The 20,908-nt window shown below is 38.1% G+C and overlaps 1 protein-coding gene across 1 annotated transcript in view; it reads left to right on the forward strand.

The window, feature by feature from the left end:
* Nucleotides 1-270: 270 nt before the first annotated feature.
* TMPRSS3 (transmembrane serine protease 3) overlaps nucleotides 271-20,908 on the forward strand; it is a 269,277-nt gene continuing 248,639 nt past the window's right edge. The window contains exons 1-2 of the mRNA XM_053705154.1: nucleotides 271-288; nucleotides 11,713-11,854. Coding sequence (XP_053561129.1) covers nucleotides 271-288; nucleotides 11,713-11,854 — 160 coding nt within the window. The remainder of the gene's footprint in view (nucleotides 289-11,712; nucleotides 11,855-20,908) is intronic.

The raw sequence follows: 20,908 nt of genomic DNA on the forward strand, positions 1-20,908 counted from the left end.
AGGCACAAATACAAATGTCTTCATCCATAGGGTTCATTTATGGTGACCAAGCTCATTTTACACCATCCTCATTACCTGATCAAAATGATTACTGATTTTTACTGGTTACTATAGTGACTGCACTGAATATTGAATATCCTTGGCTAGGTCTAGTTACACTATCATTTTCAGCAACCTGGCTGTGCTTTGGTAAGACCTGTATCACAGTAGACAGGCTTCCCATATGTCTTCATGTTATAATGAGAGACACATTTGCATTTTGCACTAACCATGGCAACTGAGCAGAAGGTAAGTTCTGGCTGTAAACGCTGCTTTTTATTTTAAAATATTATTTTGTTTTAAACAGTAACATTTCAATTTTAACTGTAAAAAAAATCTATTTTCTAAAAAGTACTAAAATACTAGTTATTACCAGCGAGTCCAAGAAAAAGAAATGTCTTTGTATTGAGAAAAGAATTTAACTTTTTTTTAAAAAAAAATTTAAAATGAAAAACAAATTATGATTTCAGTTTTATTGTTTTTTTATTTTTATTTTTTTATATCCGGTATTGTACTACTAAAGCTTAAACATATTTGAAAACAAATTAGTAAATGGTTCAAAAAAGATAAAATGTACTGACCTTCTTGTGTAGAGCTTTGACAAAATAAAAGAGAGCATTAAGGAATTTTAAAGGTAACATAAAAAGAAAATGCTTTAAAAAGTCAATGGGTGTAAAAAGAAATTAAAAAAGAACTTTAGTTTTTAAGATGTCAAGGTTTCCAAAGATTAATTGATTTTGATATTTTCACAAAATAAAAGAAAAAGTGCCCACGGCTACCTTTACTTAATAAACAACTTACAAAATGATATTTGTATATAGAGGCTGTTAAGAACCATACATTGTCAGTATTTTTCTATTGATGGAAACATATTTATTGAAACAAAAGTATTAACACAACATAATGTATGTGCCTATATTATATTTAACAATTGGACTGTACAAGCAAACCCAAGAACGACAATATAGAAGGACGTTTCTTCCATGTAGGTTTGGCATGTGAAGAAGGAGATAATATAGTAAAAGTCAAGGTATAATTAATTAAACCTGCTTGTTCTGTATTAATAGAATGATACTTACTCACTGATACTTATTCACTGGTAGTCTAAGCACTCTGCTTTGTGGCATGCAATCCCCTTCCTCAGGAAAAATCAGCATAATAAACTAAAGAAAATAGGTATATTACAATTAAAGAGCTCCATATTTAGGGTCCTCAAGGAAGAACTTGTGTATATATGAACTATTGACCCCTATATACATAATAAAGGACAGCAAAATGTATGAAAGATGAAATTTGAATTGTAACACAGCTGTTCATATGTTCTATACCAACTGTAATAAATAGTGAATAGTCCTACTATAATCTCATGGCCCTAATGATGTGAACAGAGTGGGCCAAATTATCAAGCTCCTAATGGAGCTTGATGCCCCTGTTTCCGCACGAGCCTTCAAGCTTGCCGGAAACAGTAGTTATGAAGCAGCGGTCTAAAGACCGCTGCTCCATAACTTGTCCGCTGCTGCTAAGGCTGCGGTCTTCCATCTGCCCAATCCTATATGATTGACACCCCCTGCTAGCAGCTGATTAGCCGCAAATCTGCAGGGGGCGGCATTGCACAAGCAGTTCACCAGAACCAGTAGCTGCTACTCATCAAAGCTCCAACTATCTGCTACTCATCAAACCTCCAGCTAGCTGCTACTCATCAAACCACCAGCTAGCTGCTACTCATCAAACCACCAGCTAGCTGCTACTCATCACACCACCAGCTAGCTGCTACTCATCAAACCACCAGCTAGCTGCTACTCATCACACCACCAGCTAGCTGCTACTCATCAAACGACCAGCTAGCTGCTACTCATCAAACCTCCAACTAGCTGCTACTCATCACACCACCAGCTAGCTGCTAGTCATCAAACCACCAGCTAGCTGCTACTCATCACACCACCAGCTAGCTGCTACTCATCACACCACCAGCAAGCTGCTACTCATCAAACCACCAGCTAGCTACTACTCATCACACCACTAGCTAGCTGCTACTCATCACACCTCCAGCTAGCTGCTACTCATCAAACCTCCAACTAGCTGCTACTCATCAAATCTCCAGCTAGCTGCTACTCATCAAACATCCAGCTAGCTGCTACTCATCAAACTACCAGCAAGCTGATACTCATCAAACCTCCAACTAGCTGCTACTCATCAAGCCTACAGCTAGCTGCTACTCATCAAACCTCCAACTAGCTGCTACTCATCAAACCTCCAACTAGCTGCTACTCATCAAACCTACAGCTAGCTGCTACTCATCAAACCTCCAACTAGCTGCTACTCATCAAACCACCAGCTAGCTGCTACTCATCACACCACCAGCTAGCTGCTACTCATCAAACCTCTAACTAGTTGTTACTCATCAAACCTCCAACTAGCTGCTACTTATCAAACTTCTAGCTAGCTTCTACTCATCAAACCTCCAACTAGCTGATACTCATCAAACCTCCAGCTAGCTGCTATTCATCAAACCTCCAGCAAGCTGCTACTCATCAAGCCTCCAGCAAGTTGCTACCCATTAAACCTCCAGCTTGCTGCTACTCATCAAACCTCCAGAAAGCTGCTACTCTTCAAACCTCCATCAAAGCTCATCAAACATCTAGTTAGCTGCTACTCATTAAACCTCTAGCTAGCTGCTATTGATCAAACTACAGCTAGCTGCTACTCATCAAACCTCCAGCAAACTGCTACTCATAAAACCTCCAGCAAGCTGCTACTCATCAAACCTCCAGCTAGCTGCTACTCATCAAACCTCCAGCTAGCTGCTACTCATCAAACCTCCAACTAGCTGCTACTCATCAAACCTCTAACTAGCTGTTACTCATCAAGCCACCAGCTAGCTGCTACTCATCACACCTCTGACTAGCTGCTACTCATCAATCCTCCAGCTAGCTGCTACTCATCAAACCTTCCACAAGCTGCTATTCATCAAACCTCCAGTTAGCTGCTACTCAACAAACCTCCAACTAGCTGCTACTCATCAAACCTCCAGCAAGCTGCTACTCCTCAAACCTTCAGCTAGCTGCTACTCATCAAACCTACAGATAGCTGCTACTCATCAAATAACAGCTAGCTGATACTCATCAAACCTCATCAAGCCTCCAGCTAGCTGCTACTCATCAACATGCTGCATGAGAATTGTTTTTTATAGAAAATCCTCTTTAAGACAATTTAATCAGTCAAATAGTAAAATGCACAAAGCAAAGTAAAGCAGATACAAAACATCAGATGGAGCAACATGGTATGACTTTTTTTTTTTATATATTTATTTATATCCAACACAGTGTACAATCAAATGATTCCAACCTTTTATGCCACACAGGGCCAGGTAAAACATGTTGTAAAACAAAACGGGACAAATTAGAACAACAGATACACTTTCTCTCAGCAAATTGATAATCCCCTTATGTGAAATGTTTGTACACTTAGCTGGGATTTTTCTATTTTAAATACACAAAGAGAACAATAAAACACTCAGATAAACGAAGGCAAACAAAAAGAGAATGGAGAAAAAGAGAGAAAACCCCCCCCCCTCCCTCCTACCCCCAATCCCTACTACGATTAATACTGAATTTCTGTAACATTTGATATCCATGAATGTGGGAAAGGATCCAGTATGACCATTTCTGCAAAACTAACTGAGGATGTAAAAGGTGCTAAAATCTGTTTTTGTATAGGCGCAAGATAAGAGTTAATAATGGGATACAGGTAAAACATGTTGTAAAACAAAACGGGACAAATTAGAACAACAGATACACTTTCTCTCAGCAAATTGATAATCCCCTTATGTGAAATGTTTGTACACTTAGCTGGGATTTTTCTATTTTAAATACACAAAGAGAACAATAAAACACTCAGATAAACGAAGGCAAACAAAAAGAGAATGGAGAAAAAGAGAGAAAAAAAAAAAAAAAAAAAACCCCTCCCTCCTACCCCCAATCCCTACTACGATTAATACTGAATTTCTGTAACATTTGATATCCATGAATGTGGGAAAGGATCCAGTATGACCATTTCTGCAAAACTAACTGAGGATGTAAAAGGTGCTAAAATCTGTTTTTGTATAGGCGCAAGATAAGAGTTAATAATGGGATACCAGCCAAGTAAAAAAAATTTAATTCTGGTTTCTGAGGCATCCTGTAAATGGTATGATTCAAAAATAATCTGATCTTGAATAACATGCAGAATCTCAGAGAATACAGGCCCTTTTTTTGCTTTCCATTTTTTAAGAATACTCTGTCTTACCGCTAATATTAAAGTATTCAAAGAACAGGTCCAATACCTATCTTGGCTACTCGAGGACTCAACCAATAGGATAATATCCCGGAACGTGAGAGAAGCAGATACACCGTGTAAATTATTAAACCAATATATAAGTTTCAACCAAAGCTGATTTATCCCAGGGCATGTCCAGAACATATGCAATAAATCCACTTCCTTGTATGCACATCTGGGGCAGCAAGCTGACCTAGATGGATAAAATCGAGCCAATTTAGCAGGATGGAAATAAAAATTGTTTATTAATTTCATATGAGATTCCTTCCATATTGAGGGGACTTTGCAATTGTCTAGGGACTTGAAGCTCTGTGTGATTCTATCCGGATCTATATCACGTGAGTTTGCTTTGAGAGCATAATGTCATAAATTAGTGAAATAGAAGTGACACCCGCTACAAATCTCTGTAATAAAATTCTGATATCGGACCATGCAACAGATATGGGAAGCTTCCAATCCTGTGTCACAATAAAATGTTGTACCTGGAAAAACGCGAATAAGTCTGATCTGGGTAACTGATAAAGGGAGAACAACGTTTCACCCTCTAAAACTGGATCATCTGAGCCAATTAATTGACAAATCCGATTTAGCCCCTTTTCGGCCCAGCTCTTAAAAGTGTTTTGATGTAAACCTGGGAAAAATAGGGGGTTACCCCGAATGGGAAGAAATTCTGAAAAGGAGAAATCTATTTCCAGCGATTTACAAAATTTATGCCAGGCCAGAACTATATTTTTGAATGTAATAAGTGAAGAAATGTTAGATGGTAATTGTCGCGACTTACAATGTAATATAGCTGATAATGCAAAAGGGTATATCAACAGAGACTACTGTACAAAAGAGGAAAATATATCATGGTATGACTTAACCAGCCAGGAGAGCAACCTTCTAAGACAAAAGCTCCCTTGTTGGAATCTCTGCAGACAAAAGTCAGGTACACGCAGCAGTAGATGTTACATGAGCGACAACAGCAACAGGTCAGTAAAGGGTAATAAAAAGAGTAGTCAAAAGTCAGACCAGCTTTCAATACCAGATCCCATGACAGGAACCAAACTTTGCAGCAAAAGTTTAAATCAAAAGCATAATCCAGAGTTTTGTTCCAAAGGTCAGTAGTCAGATAAACATCCTAAATCATGGTACAGGTAACGGTGAGGCATTAGGAATAGGTCAGGATACACACCAGGGTCAATACCAGGGAAACAAGCCAGAAACAGAAACACCAGGACTTTCATGAAGAATTACCAAGAACCAGACTGGTATCAGAAAGGATCTTTTAAAACCTCCCCAGAGGCCTTGGCACCAAAACATCTGCAGAGTTATTTCCAATGCTAAGGTCCCATATAGCGCTACCTTTAGTGCAGGCCACTATATCCCCAAAGCTAGCAACTTCAATGGGAGCCACTGACATGCTATCCACAGCTCACTCGTCCTTAGCCACCATGCTAAATTCAGCACTACAAACTCTCTCTGTAGAACAAGCTGGGAGAAAGATAGCACTGCCAGAACCACCATCCACGCCAAGCTGCTTCTTCATAGTGCCTTTATAGCTGCACACAGAAAGTAGGGCCTGATAGTATTACACACTAGGGGGCCAATTTATTAAGACCCGAATGCACCTGTTACCGCGTGAGCCTATGATCGGGTTGATTAACAACCCCTGCTAGCGGCCGATTGGCCGCGAATGTACAGGGGGCGGCATTGCACAAGCATTTTACTAGAAATGCTTGTGCAATGATAAATGCCGACAGCTTATGCTGTTGGTATTTATCGATATGCGGCGGACATGATCCGCTACAACGGATCATGCCTGCCCGTACATCAGTAAATCGGCCCCATACTGTGAATATTTTGTGTATCTTTTACAAATTAGATTGCACTTTGCATGTCTTTTTTTTTTAATTAAAACGGAAAAACTGTCAGCTTCAGTTTCCCAGAGAGCGTCATTACTTTATATGGGCCAGATAATAAAACATTCTTTACAATTGAAAGAGATTATAGTGTTGACTTTACATGTGCAGAACTCACTGAATTTTCTAAGAAAAGGGGAGGAACCTGGAAATCCCAGAAAGATGAGAGGTGCCTTCCTTAGAAAGTAATGAGGCTCTCTGGGATACACAAAATTAACATGGGAGAGAGAAGGTAACTGGAGAACACCTGGGGCTGATAGAAAGCTCAGTTTGCATCAATTCCAAATTAAACTGAAATAATTTTACTACAAATTAATTTACTTTTGTCTATATTTTATTATATATTGCTTTTCTGTTAGCTAAAATAAGTGTATTGGGAATTTTGAGCAAACTTCACCTGCATACAGCTGGTGAGACAAATCAGTGAGACCAGCTTGTTTAAAATGCTTAGACAATTTCACAAGGGTTTTGGCAAGGGCTATAATGTACATACTGTATATGTATATAAATATATGTCTAAATATGTATATGGGTGTATATATATATGTGTATATATTTTGTATATACATGTGTATTTATGCATTTATCTATGTATATAAATTCATATATACACATAAAACACATATATACAGATGTATACATATATATGTATACACACTTTGGAGCCTTTTCCAATCAAATACGTTAAAACTTTAAAAAGCTTTTTTAATCAATTTTAATATTTTATAATGTGTTTTACTGTAAATCCTTTACATACCATTGTTCTTCACATAGTAGAAAATGTTCTTTGTATTTTTAAACATATATTCCTATACATGAAGAATTGTTTTACTCCTGTTGGGTTTTGCACATTTTGAATATTTTATTTCAATAAATATAAATTAATACATTGCACTAAACACAAACGGCTAGATTTAGAGTTTGGCGTTAACCCTATAATAAATATTATTAACCGCTAATCTGCCCTCCCTAACATCGCCGACACCTAACTTCAAGTATTAACCCCTAATCTGCCGACCAGACCCCACCGCTACTCTAATAAATGTATTAACCCCTAAAGCTAAGTCTAACCCTAACACTAACACCCCCCTAAGTTAAATATAATTTTTAACTAACGAAATAAATTAAATCTTATTAAATAAATTATTCCTATTTAAAGCTAAATACTTACCTTAAAATAAACCCTAATATAGCTACAATATAAATAATAATTATATTGTAGCTATTTTAGGATTAATATTTATTTTACAGGCAACTTTGTATTTATTTTAACCAGGTACAATAGCTATTAAATAGTTAATAACTATTTAATAGCTACCTAGTTAAAATAATTACAAAATTACCTGTAAAATAAATCCTAACCTAAGTTACAATTAAACCTAACACTACACTATCAATAAATTAATTAAATAAACTACCTACAATTACCTACAATTAAACCTAACACTACACTATCAATAAATTAATTACATAAAATACCTACAAATAAATACAATTAAATAAACTAACTAAAGTACAAAAAATAAAAAAAGAACTAAGTTACAAAAAATAAAAAAATAAGTTACAAACATTAGAAAAATATTACAACAATTTTAAGCTAATTACACCTACTCTAAGCCCCCTAATAAAATAACAAAGCCCTCCAAAATAAAAAAATGCCCTACCCTATTCTAAAATAAAAATAGAAAATCTCTTTTACCTTACCAGCCCTTAAAAGGGCCTTTTGCGGGGCATGCCCCAAAGAATTCTGCTCTTTTGCCTGAAAAAAAAAAACATACAATACCCCCCCCAACATTACAACCCACCACCCACATACCCACATACCACTTACCAAAGCATAGCCAGGATGCAAGTTCCAGGTTGCTGAAAATGATAGTGTAATATCAAACGGGGATCAAGTAAATAAAACTTAACATTTATTATAAACTCATTAAAAAGGTGTATCAACTATGTGAGTGCATTAAACTTAGATTAATAAATAGAAAGAGTACCAGTAGTCACAGGGAAAACTATTACTGGGAAACAAACAAACGCTGTAACACACACAGCTCAGTACAAATAGAACAGCTCACGTACTGCACAATATTATTACATTAGCTAAAAAAGAGGATTAGGCAGGGGGGCTTCCCCAATTCGGGTTAGCCTTTGAGAAAGCCGTGTTGCGGCGAAATGCGCATCAGTTGTTTATAGAGACCAGTATCACCTCAATTGCTCTTGTTATTTAGATATTTGGGCTTACATTTTTAGTGATTCCTGTAACTTAGATCACACAGACCGGTACTTATTTGCTCCAGAACTGCACTTCTTTAGAGTATTTGTTGCAAGGTTAATCCTCTTTTTTAGCTAATAATATTGTGCAGTACGTGAGCTGTTCTATTTGTACTGAGCTGTGTGTGTTACAGCGTTTGTTTGTTTCCCAGTAATAGTTTTCCCTGTGACTACTGGTACTCTTTCTATTTATTAATCTAAGTTTTAATGCACTCACATAGTTGATACACCTTTTTAATGAGTTTATAATAAATGTTAAGTTTTATTTACTTGATCCCCATTTGGTATTTTTCCCTTGCCACCTATCTCCATACACACATATGCTTTTTTGAGTGCTCGCAAACTGTCCACTTCTCTTTCCCCTTTTTTGTTTATCTGACTATTAGGACAGTGAGCACCCCCCATTACTCATTGATTAATAGTGTCTATTATTATATATATACTCCAAAAAGTTTTGGATTTGAATTGGATACTATACGCATTTATTACGACTATGGGGTATTAATAGATATCTTGATATTTCCCATCTCACCCTTTGTTTATACATTTTGTCATGCTAATCTGTCGAGCAAAATGTTATTGTGTGCTCATGTGGTTGAGTTTACTTTCAAACTGTAATACTCTCGCAAGTTAACACTAGCAAGATATTTCAATTTCGAACACTAATGTTAGTGCACCAATTGTAATCTAGCCCTTAGCAGGTTCGATTCCCATTATACTATATTTTTTTATTTATTGATTTTTTTTTAAATTTATTTATATATAAAATTGGATGTATTTGTGAAGCTTAAAATGTATTATAAAATGTGTATTTAATATTACATATGTCAGGGCTGTTCGTAAGGAATGGCGGCACTGCTGATTAATACAAGCCCATATTTTGGATGAAACATTGTTGCTTTCAGTAGCCCTAAGTGTGTAATACACCAATTCTGAATATTAAACAGTGCTCCTATAGTAAAAACAAGCATGCTAAATCAAAGAAAACATAAAAAGACTGCAGACAATTTACTTGTTTTCTTACAAAATGAGCAATTAGAATTTTTCATTGTAGCCCCACCTAGAGGGAGATAAGGGAGCAGACATTTTGGAACTTAAATTACCTTCTGCCACTTTGGAGCATGAGCAAAACAGTCTTACTGTCTATCAAGCATTATCTGAATACTAAACCAGCTCATGTTACTATATAAATTCTATGACAACAAGCAATACATTTCTATATGAAATCTTTATTTGGGATCCCCTTTGTTCAGAAATAGCAGACATCCATGACGTTGCTATTGTTTTTGGTATTTAAAAGACTGCTATTGGCAGCTGTGCACACACTTCTGAAATTCCTGTGGTTAATCAGTTAGCTGTGAAGGATAATATTAGCTAAAGTGTAGGTAATACCACCCTCACACCTAACACTTCCCACCCCTTTTCTCTGACTAATCTCTCCCAAAAAGCTCTACCCCCCACACACACACACAATGGTCACCACAATCTTATGTACTGGCAGCCAGTCTGCCAGTATGCAGTTTAGTTGTTTTTTAAAAAAAATAAAAAATATTTTATGTATTTACAATTTTTTGTAGTGTAGGGATCCCTCCTAGACCTCTCACCTCCTTGATCCAACCCCAAGCAGCTCTCTAACCCTCCCAGTGTTTCCCGCCACCTTACTTTTACCCAGTCTGCCAATAAAAATATATATTATTTTGTTTAATTTTTTAATTATTTATTTATCATTTGTCCCCCCTGTAGTGTAGGGATCCCCCTCCACTACAAATCAATTTTCACAATCATGTTGTATTGAAGCTCGGCCAATATCTCCAAAAACTGTTTAAAGGAGGCTACACAATGGTACATGGTCTAATAAATAAAACTTACATGGAAATAATTTATGGGCTTAAAAGGACAATATAGATATGGATAGTAAATATCAATAATTATATAATGTTTCATGAATGATCTACATACAAAATATTTTAATGATCTTCAAATCTAATTGAAAACCATGTTGAGAATGGGCAAACTTACTCTTTAAAACAAATAATATAAACATTAGCATTTGTCTGCAGTGACAGTATTATTGTCAGGTCATGGTTTTATTTTTTTGTGTAGACACTAATGCAATCTTATCTCCCTTCTTTGTGGCAAATTAGATAGAATTGGCTGTAAATAAGAAGTTGATTGCTTACTGCTTGATGCAATCACATAGTTTAGACAATTTGCAGCATGTTTCAAAATACTTATAATACAGAATTTGTTTTTCAAACTCTCTAATGAGCATAGGACAAAGCACAGTTTTTGCACAAATTTTTTTTAATGTTCCTTTAATATCAGAGAATAGTAGTGAACAAGGTAATATGATAAACACATTCAGTTATTTTAAGAATGGAAATAATTTTTACAAAAGGAGCAAGAACTGAACAAGGGAATCATGATCTTAAGTTGGCAGGTTGAGGAATAATTTGCATAAATAGTTATTTACAGAAAGAGTGGGTGATTCAAGAAATATAGTACTTCTGACAGTGGAAGTGAAGAATTTTGGGTAGAGGCATAAGGCTATGTTAAATGGACGTGAAACCCGAAATGTTTCTTTTGTGATTCAGAAACAGCATACTATTTAAAAAAAAAGTTTTCAATTTGCTTCAGTCTTACGGTATTCTTTGTTGAAAAGATACCTAGAATATTGAATATTGAATGACAGGAAACCGTCATGCCATCTAGTGGTCTTGTAAATGTATAACATTCATGCAAAACTGCTGCCATATAGTGCTGTAGACATGTATATGTTTCTAAGCTCTCCTCCCTTTTCAATAAAGTTTGCCAAGAGATTGAAGAAAATTAGATAATAGAAGTAAACTAGAAAGTTGTTTCAAATGACATGCTCTATCCAAATCATGAAATAAAATTGTGTTTCTTTAAGAATTATTTAGGCTTTCACTTCAGAAGGAAATATAGAACACATTCTATGGACCTTTTGATTCTTAACTGTTGTCAAAATCTATGTTTCTATAAGATGTTCATATTCATGAAGTATACATAGAATAGTGGGTTAAGTATTGGGTCATTTTTATTGAGTTGGAACATTTGTGTTTTGATGTTATTAGAATGATTGTTATCTGTCCCACTTTATTGATGGATATGAAACAATTTATAATCTGTATTTATCTTGTGACATTTAATGTGATTTTTATTGCAGGTCCCAGAAGATAATCTTGCTGGCAATAGTTTAGACATTGTGTCTGTCTCAGAAGAAGAGCTGCCTGTTGTGGATATTGCTTTCTCTTACTTTAAATTTTTCTTAACTAAAACAAAAGTGGAGCCTGGTGAAAATAAGTCAGGTAAATTGTATTTCTAAACTGTGATGCAACTACTATAACGTAGAAGAGAAAAATGTGTTTTTGAAAGCAAGAGTGAAACACGAGTCATGATTGGCTCACATATAAACAGAATCGTCATGGAGTGAAGTGTACTTTAAATTCTGAGCTAGGCACATTCTGTGTTATTTATTTACTGTGACTTTTCTAAAAGAGTGCTGGCATGTTGTACAGTTGCCTTGTTCATCTAAATATGCTAAAACAGAACAGTTTTAAGCTTCTGCCCTAACTTCTGTAAAGCCACTGTTGCTATTGCAAAGCTCAGTTTAGCCCCTCTACAACAAGGTGCTATCAAAGAGCTCGGAGAGGAGCCCCAGAGCAAGAAAGGAGTGAAATTACATACATGATTGAAAAAGATTTGTATGTATTTATAGCTGTATGTGTAGTGTTTGTGTGCATGTGTTTATCTGCTCATGCATATACATGTGTATATATTTTGCATATGTACGTACTGTATATATGCTCACATGTATTAATATAATTTAAATATTTCTGTATTATAAACGTTTGTGTACGAGTTTGAGCACACATCTCTAACTGTGCATATATATTTAACCACCTACAATTACTGGGTCTAGAATTGCCCATATATACAACACCACACTCATCTTATTTTTTTATACAATGTTACACCTATCATTGGATTCCCACCTTGAACATTTCAAAGGACTACACCATATTTCTTTAAACAGGTCATAATAAGAATCAAAATTTACAACTGTAACATGAATTAAACAATCTTATTTGAACTAGTCCTAAAGCTTGTGTACACGGGCCATTTTTTGCAGTACAGAGGTCCCACCCCTTGCTCCCTCTCTCTCCCCCTCTCTTTTGCTCTTTCTCTCCACACTCTCTTTTGCTCTCTCTCTCCCCCCTCTCTTTTGTGCTCTCTCTCCTCCTCTCTTTTGCTCTCTCTCTTTCCCCCTCTCTTTTGCGCTCTCTCCCCCTCTTTTTTGCTCTCTCTCTCTCCCTCTTTTTTGCTCTCTCTCTCCCCCTCTCTTTTGCGCACTCTCTCCCCCTCTCTCTTGCTCTCTCTCTCCCCCTCTCTTTTGCGCTCTCTCTCCCCCTCTCTTTTGATCTCTCTCTCCCCCCTCTTTTGTGCTCTCTCTCTCCCCCCTCTCATTTGCTCTCTCTCTCTCCCACCTCTCTTTTGCTCTCTTCCCCTCTCTTTTGCTCTCTCTCCCCCTCTCTTTTGTGCTCTCTCCCACTCTCTTTTGCTCTCTCTCCCTCCTCTCTCTTGCGCTCTCTCCTCCTCTCTTTTGCGCTCTCTCTCTCCCCCTCTCTTTTGATCTCTCTCTCCCCCCACTCTTTTAATCTCTCTCAACCCTCTCTTTTGCTCTCTCTCTCCCCCTCTCTTTTGCTCTCTCTCTCCCCCTCTCTTTTGTGGTCTCTCCCCCTCTCTTTTGTGGTCTCTCCCCCCCCCCTCTTTTGCTTTCTCTCTCCCCCCTCTATTTTGCTCTTTCTCTCTCCCCTCTTTTTTGCTCTCTTACCCCCTCTTTTGCTCTTTCTTTCCCATCATCTTTTGCAGTCTCTCGGCCATGCCCACTCCCGTCTGACCACGCCCCCATCATGAGTGCTCCCGTTGGCCACACCCTCATCACGCACACTCCCATCCGGCCTCACACCTATAACGGCACACCCAGCCACGCCTCCATCACGGCAAGCCCGGCCAGCCATGCCCCCCATCACAGCCCCTTCGCACCACTATCTCATTCCCTGCTGCTCAAGGCCAGGTATGTTTGTCCTCGTGCAGTCTCTACTGCGCATGACTGCATCAGACAAACATACTTGGCCTTTAATTATATAGGATGAGGCACATTGGGATCGATCACAATCCTTTAGAAAAAACGTGTCAAATAATATATCTACTAAAATCCGCATAGATATTCAGAGCCGTTGTTCTGCCAAGAACTCCAAGTCATTTAAAACCTCCAATTACGTCACTTCCAGTGACTCTTCCATTTTCACTATTTGTTTTTGCCTCTGTTAGGGGGGTAGCCCGCCGATCCTCTGGCATCCACCCCAAGTGAACCTTGGGGAATGAGGTTTACAAGAGGGGCTTTGCCCCCCTTGAACCCCCAGGGGGAGGCAAAAATAGATAGTAAAGATAGGTGCTAATGCTGAATTACAGTGCCCATCTGATTGGCCCGTGTCTCCGTAAGGGGCAGGATGCTCAACCAATAAGATGTGTAATTGGAGATTTTGACGACTTTGAGTTTTCAATAAGACACCCGTGCTAGGATTTTTGGCTACATAGGTGAAGGCACATTTTAACGCCCCCTCAAAAAAAAGGTAAATATCCTGCCATTACTGCCTCTTAACAAAATGTTCTAGTTATGTGTTCAAAGGACATGAAACCCCACATTTTTCTTTCCTGATTTAAGTAGAACATATAATTTTAAACAGTTTTCCAATTTTGCTTCATTCTCTTTGTATTCTTTTGCTTGCAGCATTCTAAGTTCGGCTTTTTGTAGACATCGGGTTAACATGAGAGCGCTAACGTTTTACATTTAATAATAATACAAGCGCAACCAAAGCGCACAAAAATGTTACTTATAGCGCAACTTGCGCTCTAGCGAAAGCTCTAAAAAGTGATCCACTCATAATCTGGCTGTATATATTTTATATTAAGCAGTGGAATTTGTAAAGTCCATACATATACATACACAATATACATACACACACACTCACTCATATAAACACATATACACATCTGACAGACAAACACACACACTCATACAGACATACATAAATATGCACGCTCATACATAAACTCACGCTCATACATGCACACACTCATACATAAACTCACACTCATACAGACATACATAAACATGCACGCTCATACATAAACTCACGCTCATACATGCACACACTCATACATAAACTCACACTCATACAGACATACATAAACATGCACGCTCATACATAAACTCATGCTCATACATGCACACACTCATACATAAACTCACACTCATACATACATACATACATACATAAACATGCACGCTCATACATAAACTCATACTCATACATGCACACACTCATACATAAACTCATGCTCATACATACATAAACATGCACGCTCATACATAAACTCATGCTCATACATGCACACACTCATACATAAACTCACACTCATACATGCACACACTATACAGTAGGCCTGCTAGGTGTATCTCTGTTTCCTTATTAAACAGGAAATAGTGTGTGTCTAGCCTAGGCAGAGCTGCTTGTAAGCCACTGTCTACTTTTATTGCATATACAGAGGTAACTGATAGGGGTAAAACTTGTGCCCAGAACCTGCCTAAGTTATGATGTCCAAAGAGCGCTGACGGACAAATGCCTCCCCAGAACAGTACACTTAAGTCTTGTATAAATAATGTGCATTTGCAGCCTGTATAACAAACAACTTTCACCTGATCAACATTTTGCCCCTAATATAATTTTGCCTCTTTCTTTATACTCAGTAGAAGTTGAACTTGAAATATGTAAAAGCAAACAAACAACAAAAAAACAAAGAAGCGATTGTCATAAAAATGTTGCTTTCTTAACTAAAACAAAATATCTTCAAAGTTAAATAACGAAATAATAAATCAGCAGGCGCTTTACCTGGCAGCAAGCCGTGAGCCCCTCAGTCTCTTTTGTTGCCAGTGTAGATTGCCTAGGACGAGCTGCCCATGGCGCTGCTGTGTGGGTGGAGTTGGATTGAAGCTTGTGATATGCGGATCACCGGGCCACATATTGCAGGATTCACATAATTCAGCTAGCCCAGGACTTAACATGCACACTGCATAGACAGGACAGCTGAGTCAGCGAGTGCTCCACCAGAACCCACTCACCCCTGCACAAACGTTCCGGATGTTTTTATGTTTTAATAATTTTTTAAAAATAATATTTTAAACAGTTGATGTTGTGACATCTGCCGGCTGCCTGGTCTAAGTTTGAGCCCCACTTGCTTGGGCACCCTAAGGCAGCTGCCCAGTTGACCTTATGCAAGCGCCAGTCCTGTAGACATTAATGGTGATTTTATATTGAGGCACTGAATAAAACAAAACAAAACATAGGACTAGATTACAAGTGGAGCGCAGAACTATTAGCATCATTGAGCACTAACACAGCTCAAGTTAAATCAATAGTGCTCCTATTCTTGTGCATGATAGCGCATGAGTGAAATGATAGCGCATGAGTGAAAGACTCAGGCACACTAACATCTGGAGGTCTCAATATACTTCTATGGTATGCATAGGCTCACCAGAAACACCAGTTTTGAAGCAGTGGTCTAAAGACCGCTGCTCCATAACCTGTCCACCTGCTCTGAGCAGGCAGACAGACATCGCCGCAATTCAACCCGATCGAGTACGATCGGGTTGATTGACACTCCCTGCTGACGGAAGATTGGCTGTGAATCTGCAGGGGGCGGCGTTGCACCAGCAGCTCACAAGAGCTGCTGGTGCAATGCTGAATACGGAGAGCGTATTGCTCTCCGCATTCAGCAAGGTCTGTCAGACCTGATCCGCACTGTCGGATCAGGTCCCACAGACCTTAGTTAAATAGGCCCCTCTGTCTTTAGCTTGCACGCTAATCAGAAGTTGCGCTAGGACAAGGTCATTAAAGCTGAAGGTGCGTTAAGAATACTTCAAATACATTTTTTCCTTTATTTAGAAGAAAATTTTATTTTTCATTTTATATATATATTTATGTGTATATATATATATATATATATATATATATATTATTTAAATATATATTTAAATATATATTTAAAGCTAAATAGATTTAGATATGTGTGTATATATATATATATATATATATATATATATATATATATATACATACATATATATATATATACAAAGAAATCCCACGATAGTTGTAAATGGGAAGCGGCACTCACTGAATTTTGAAGCAAAGCAAACAACTTTTAATTACAGAACACTACTGTGACGTTTCGGGGTTGTAAACCCCTTCCTCAGACCCCAAAATGTCACAGTAGTGTTCTGTAAATAAAAGTTGTTTGCTTTGCTTCAAAATCCAGTGAGTGCCGCTTCCCATTTACAACTACCGTAGGAATTCTTTGGATGTATTACAATTAAGCTGGACACCCTGGTTACTGACTGGAACGCGAGAGTGCCTGCCTTTTTCCAATTATATATATATATATATATATATATATATATATATATATATATTATATACACAAACACATAAATATATATTTAAATATATTTTACATATATCTAAAGTTATATATTTCTATGGATATATATATAGATTTATATACAGTATATGCATGTTTTAAAAAATTACAAGAACAAAGGTATTTCAAGCATTCCTATAAAAACACATTACATTTATTTAAAATGCATAATTTATATATCAATTTATTCGACTATTAAGTGCTCAAAAGTCTATATATTTATATATGTGTATATATATCTATCTATATGTATAACTATGTATATATGTATGTAATGTATGCAAGTGTAAACATATAAACACACGTATATACATATATACAAAATTGAAGAAAGAGAAGGCAGAGCGATATCCAATAATATAAAACATAGCTTTTATTTGAGCATAAGCAAATAAGTTAAAAGTCCATAGTCACACCGTCAACCACCAAGATTAAAAAAAACTAAGATCAGAACAGCTGTGTAGGGTAAGTTTACGCGTTCCAGCTAAAAAGCCGTAGTCATAGCTTAACTTGGAAGTGAAAACACTCACTACTTATTTCCTAACCTAGACAGCTATTGGACAAAACATAAATGCAGGTCAAACTAGGACCTCAGACTTTTCCACAGCTAGCATACAACAGACTCGCCTAGATTTAGAGTTTTGCGTTAGAAGGGGTGCGTTAGCTACGCATGTTTTTTCCCCCGCACCTTTTAAACAACGCTGGTATTTAGAGTTATCTGAAGGGCAGCGTTAGGCTCCAAAAAGGGAGCGTACAGGCATATTTACCGCCACTTCAACTCTCAATACCAGCGTTGCTTACGGACACGGCCAGCTTCAAAAACTAGCTCGTGCACGATTCCCCCATAGGAAACAATGGGGCAGTTTGAGCTGGAAAAAAACCTTAGACCTGCAAAAAAGCAGCGTTCAGCTCCTAACGCAGCCCCATTGTTTCCTATGGGGAAACACTTCCTAAGTCTGCACCTAACACCCTAACATGAACCCCTAGTCTAAACACCCCGAACCTTACACTTATTAATCCCTAATCTGCCGCCCCCGCTATCGCTGACCCCTGCATATTATTATTAACCCCTAATCTGCCGCTCCATACACCGCCGCAACCTACAATATCCCTATGTACCCCTAATCTGCTGCCCCTAACACCGCCGACCCCTATATTATGTTTATTACCCCCTAATCTGCCCCCCCAATGTCGCCGCTACCTACCTACACTTATTAACCCCTAATCTGCTGATCGGACCTCACCGCTACTATAATAAATGTATTAACCCATAATCCGCCTCACTCCCGACTCAAAAACCCTATAATAAATAGTATTAACCCCTAATCTGCCCTCCCTAACATCGCCGACACCTAACTTAAAGTATTAACCCCTAATCTGCCGACCGGACCTCGCGGCATATTCTATCTTCATCCATCCGACGAGGAGCGGCTCCATCTTCAAGTCCTCCGGCGAGGAACATCCTCTACTCCCGACGACTAGACCAGTGCTTCTCAACAGCCGGGCCGCGGCCCACTACCGGGCCGCGGCCCGGCTGTTGAGAAACACTGGTCTAGTCGTCGGGTGGGCCTTAACCCGACATTGCCACCAGACACTCGCTTTGACAGGCCCGCCTTTACACATCTCCTAAATTTTGGACGGGCCTGTCAGAGTGCCACTGCGCATGTCAGTTTGCGCACTGTGAGCATGTAGCGGCGGGCAGGGGGGCGCACTGTGACCGGGTAGAAGCGGCGGGTGGCATGCAGAGCGTGAAGCATCGGCTCACAGGTAAGTAAGCCCACTGACACCAATGACATAATTACGGCAACTGACACCAATGTATATATTTAGGGCGGCCTCTTCTTGCCGGATAGGATGAAGACATCGGACCCTCTTCTGGACGGATCGGTGATACCCAGCGTGGTGAAGATAAGGTAGGAAGATCTTCAGGGGCTTAGTGTTAGGTTTTTTAAGGGGGGTTTGAGTTAGATTAGGGGTATGTGGGTGGTGGGTTGTAATGTGGGGGTATTGTATGTTTTTTTACAGGCAAAAGAGCTGTTTTCTTTGGGGCATGCCCCGCAAAAGGCCCTTTTAAGGGCTGGTAAGGTAAAAGAGCTGTAAAATTTTTATTTTAGAATAGGGTAGGGCATTTTTTTTTATTTTGGGGGCTTTGTTATTTTTTTAGGGGGCTTAGAGTAGGTGTAATTAGTTTAAAATTCTTGTAATCTTTTTTTATTTTTTGTAATTTAGTGTTTGTTTTTTTTGTAATTTAGTGTTTGTTTTTTTGCAATTTAGTTTAGTTGATTTAATTGTAGATAATTGTAGGTAGTTTATTTAATTAATTTATTGATAGTGTAGTGTTAGGTTTAATTGTAACTTAGGTAATTTTGTAATTATTTTAACTAGGTAGCTATTAAATATTTATTAACTAATTAATAGCTATTCTACCGAGTTAAAATAAATACAAAGTTGCCTGTAAAATAAATATAAATCCTAAAATAGCTACAATATAATTATTATTTATATTGTAGCCTTATTAGGGTTTATTTTACAGGTAAGTATTTAGCTTTAAATAGGATTAATTATTTAATAAGATTTATTTTATTTTGTTAGATTTAAATTATATTTAATTTAGGGGGGTGTTAGTGTTAGGGTTAGACTTAGCTTTAGGGGTTAATACATTTATTAGAGTAGCAGCGAGGTCCGGTCGGCAGATTAGGGGTTAATACTTGAAGTTAGGTGCCGGCAATGTTAGGGAGGGCAGATTAGGGGTTAATACTATTTATTATAAGGTTTTTGAGTCAGGAGTGAGGCGGATTAGGGGTTAATACATTTATTATAGTAGCGGCGAGGTCCGGTCGGCAGATTAGGGGTTAATAAGTATAGGTAAGGTAGCGGCAACGTTGGGGGGGGGGCAGATTATGGGGTAATAAATATAATATAGGGGTCGGCGATGTTAGGGGCAGCAGATTAGGGGTAAATAGGGATAATGTAGGTGGCGGCGGTGTGCGGTCGGCAGATTAGGGGTTAAAATGTTTTATTAGAGTGGCGGTGATGTGGGGGGACCTCGGTTTAGGGGTACATAGGTAGTTTATGGGTGTTAGTGTACTTTAGAGCACAGTAGTTAGGAGCTTTATGAACCGGCGTTAGCCCATAAAGCTCTTAACTCCTGACTTTTTCCTGCGGCTGGAGTCTTGTCGTTAGAGTTCTAATGCTCACTTCAGCCAAGACTCTAAATACCAGTGTTAGAAAGATCACATTGAAAAGATTGGATACGCAATTGACGTAAGGGGATCTGAGGTATGGAAAAGTCGCGACTGGAAATTGAGCGTTAGACCCTTACCTACAAGACTCTAAATACCAGGGGTAGGCCAAAACCAGCGTTAGGACCCCCTAACGCTGGTTTTGATGGCTAACACAGAACTCTGAATCTAGGCGACTTATACCAGTTCAGGACCTCAAAATTACTGTAATGTGGGAATAGTGGCAAATTAAATTCCACCACAGTTTAGACAACCGGAACAGGTAGTAAGAAGTAAATTAGGAGGTCAGTATGACTCATATAATACACAGCCAAATTATCATCAGGCTGTGTCTAACACTATGCATGTCCCTATGTTGGAAGATAGCAGACAACAGATAGAGCAGGTTTTTCCTCTTGCACAGGATCAACCCACAAGGGGGGGGGGGTATATTCAGGAAGCTAGACATCAACTAGAGGATGTATATCATTATAGAATCCTGCCCTCTGATCCTACTAAGATTTTCCAAAGACAGCTATCACAACTCTTGGATGATGCCAAGGAGAAAGGCTTTATCTATGATGAGACAGCAGATTT

This window comes from Bombina bombina, chromosome 3 (assembly GCF_027579735.1).
Source record: "Bombina bombina isolate aBomBom1 chromosome 3, aBomBom1.pri, whole genome shotgun sequence".
NCBI classification, from domain to species: domain Eukaryota; kingdom Metazoa; phylum Chordata; class Amphibia; order Anura; family Bombinatoridae; genus Bombina; species Bombina bombina.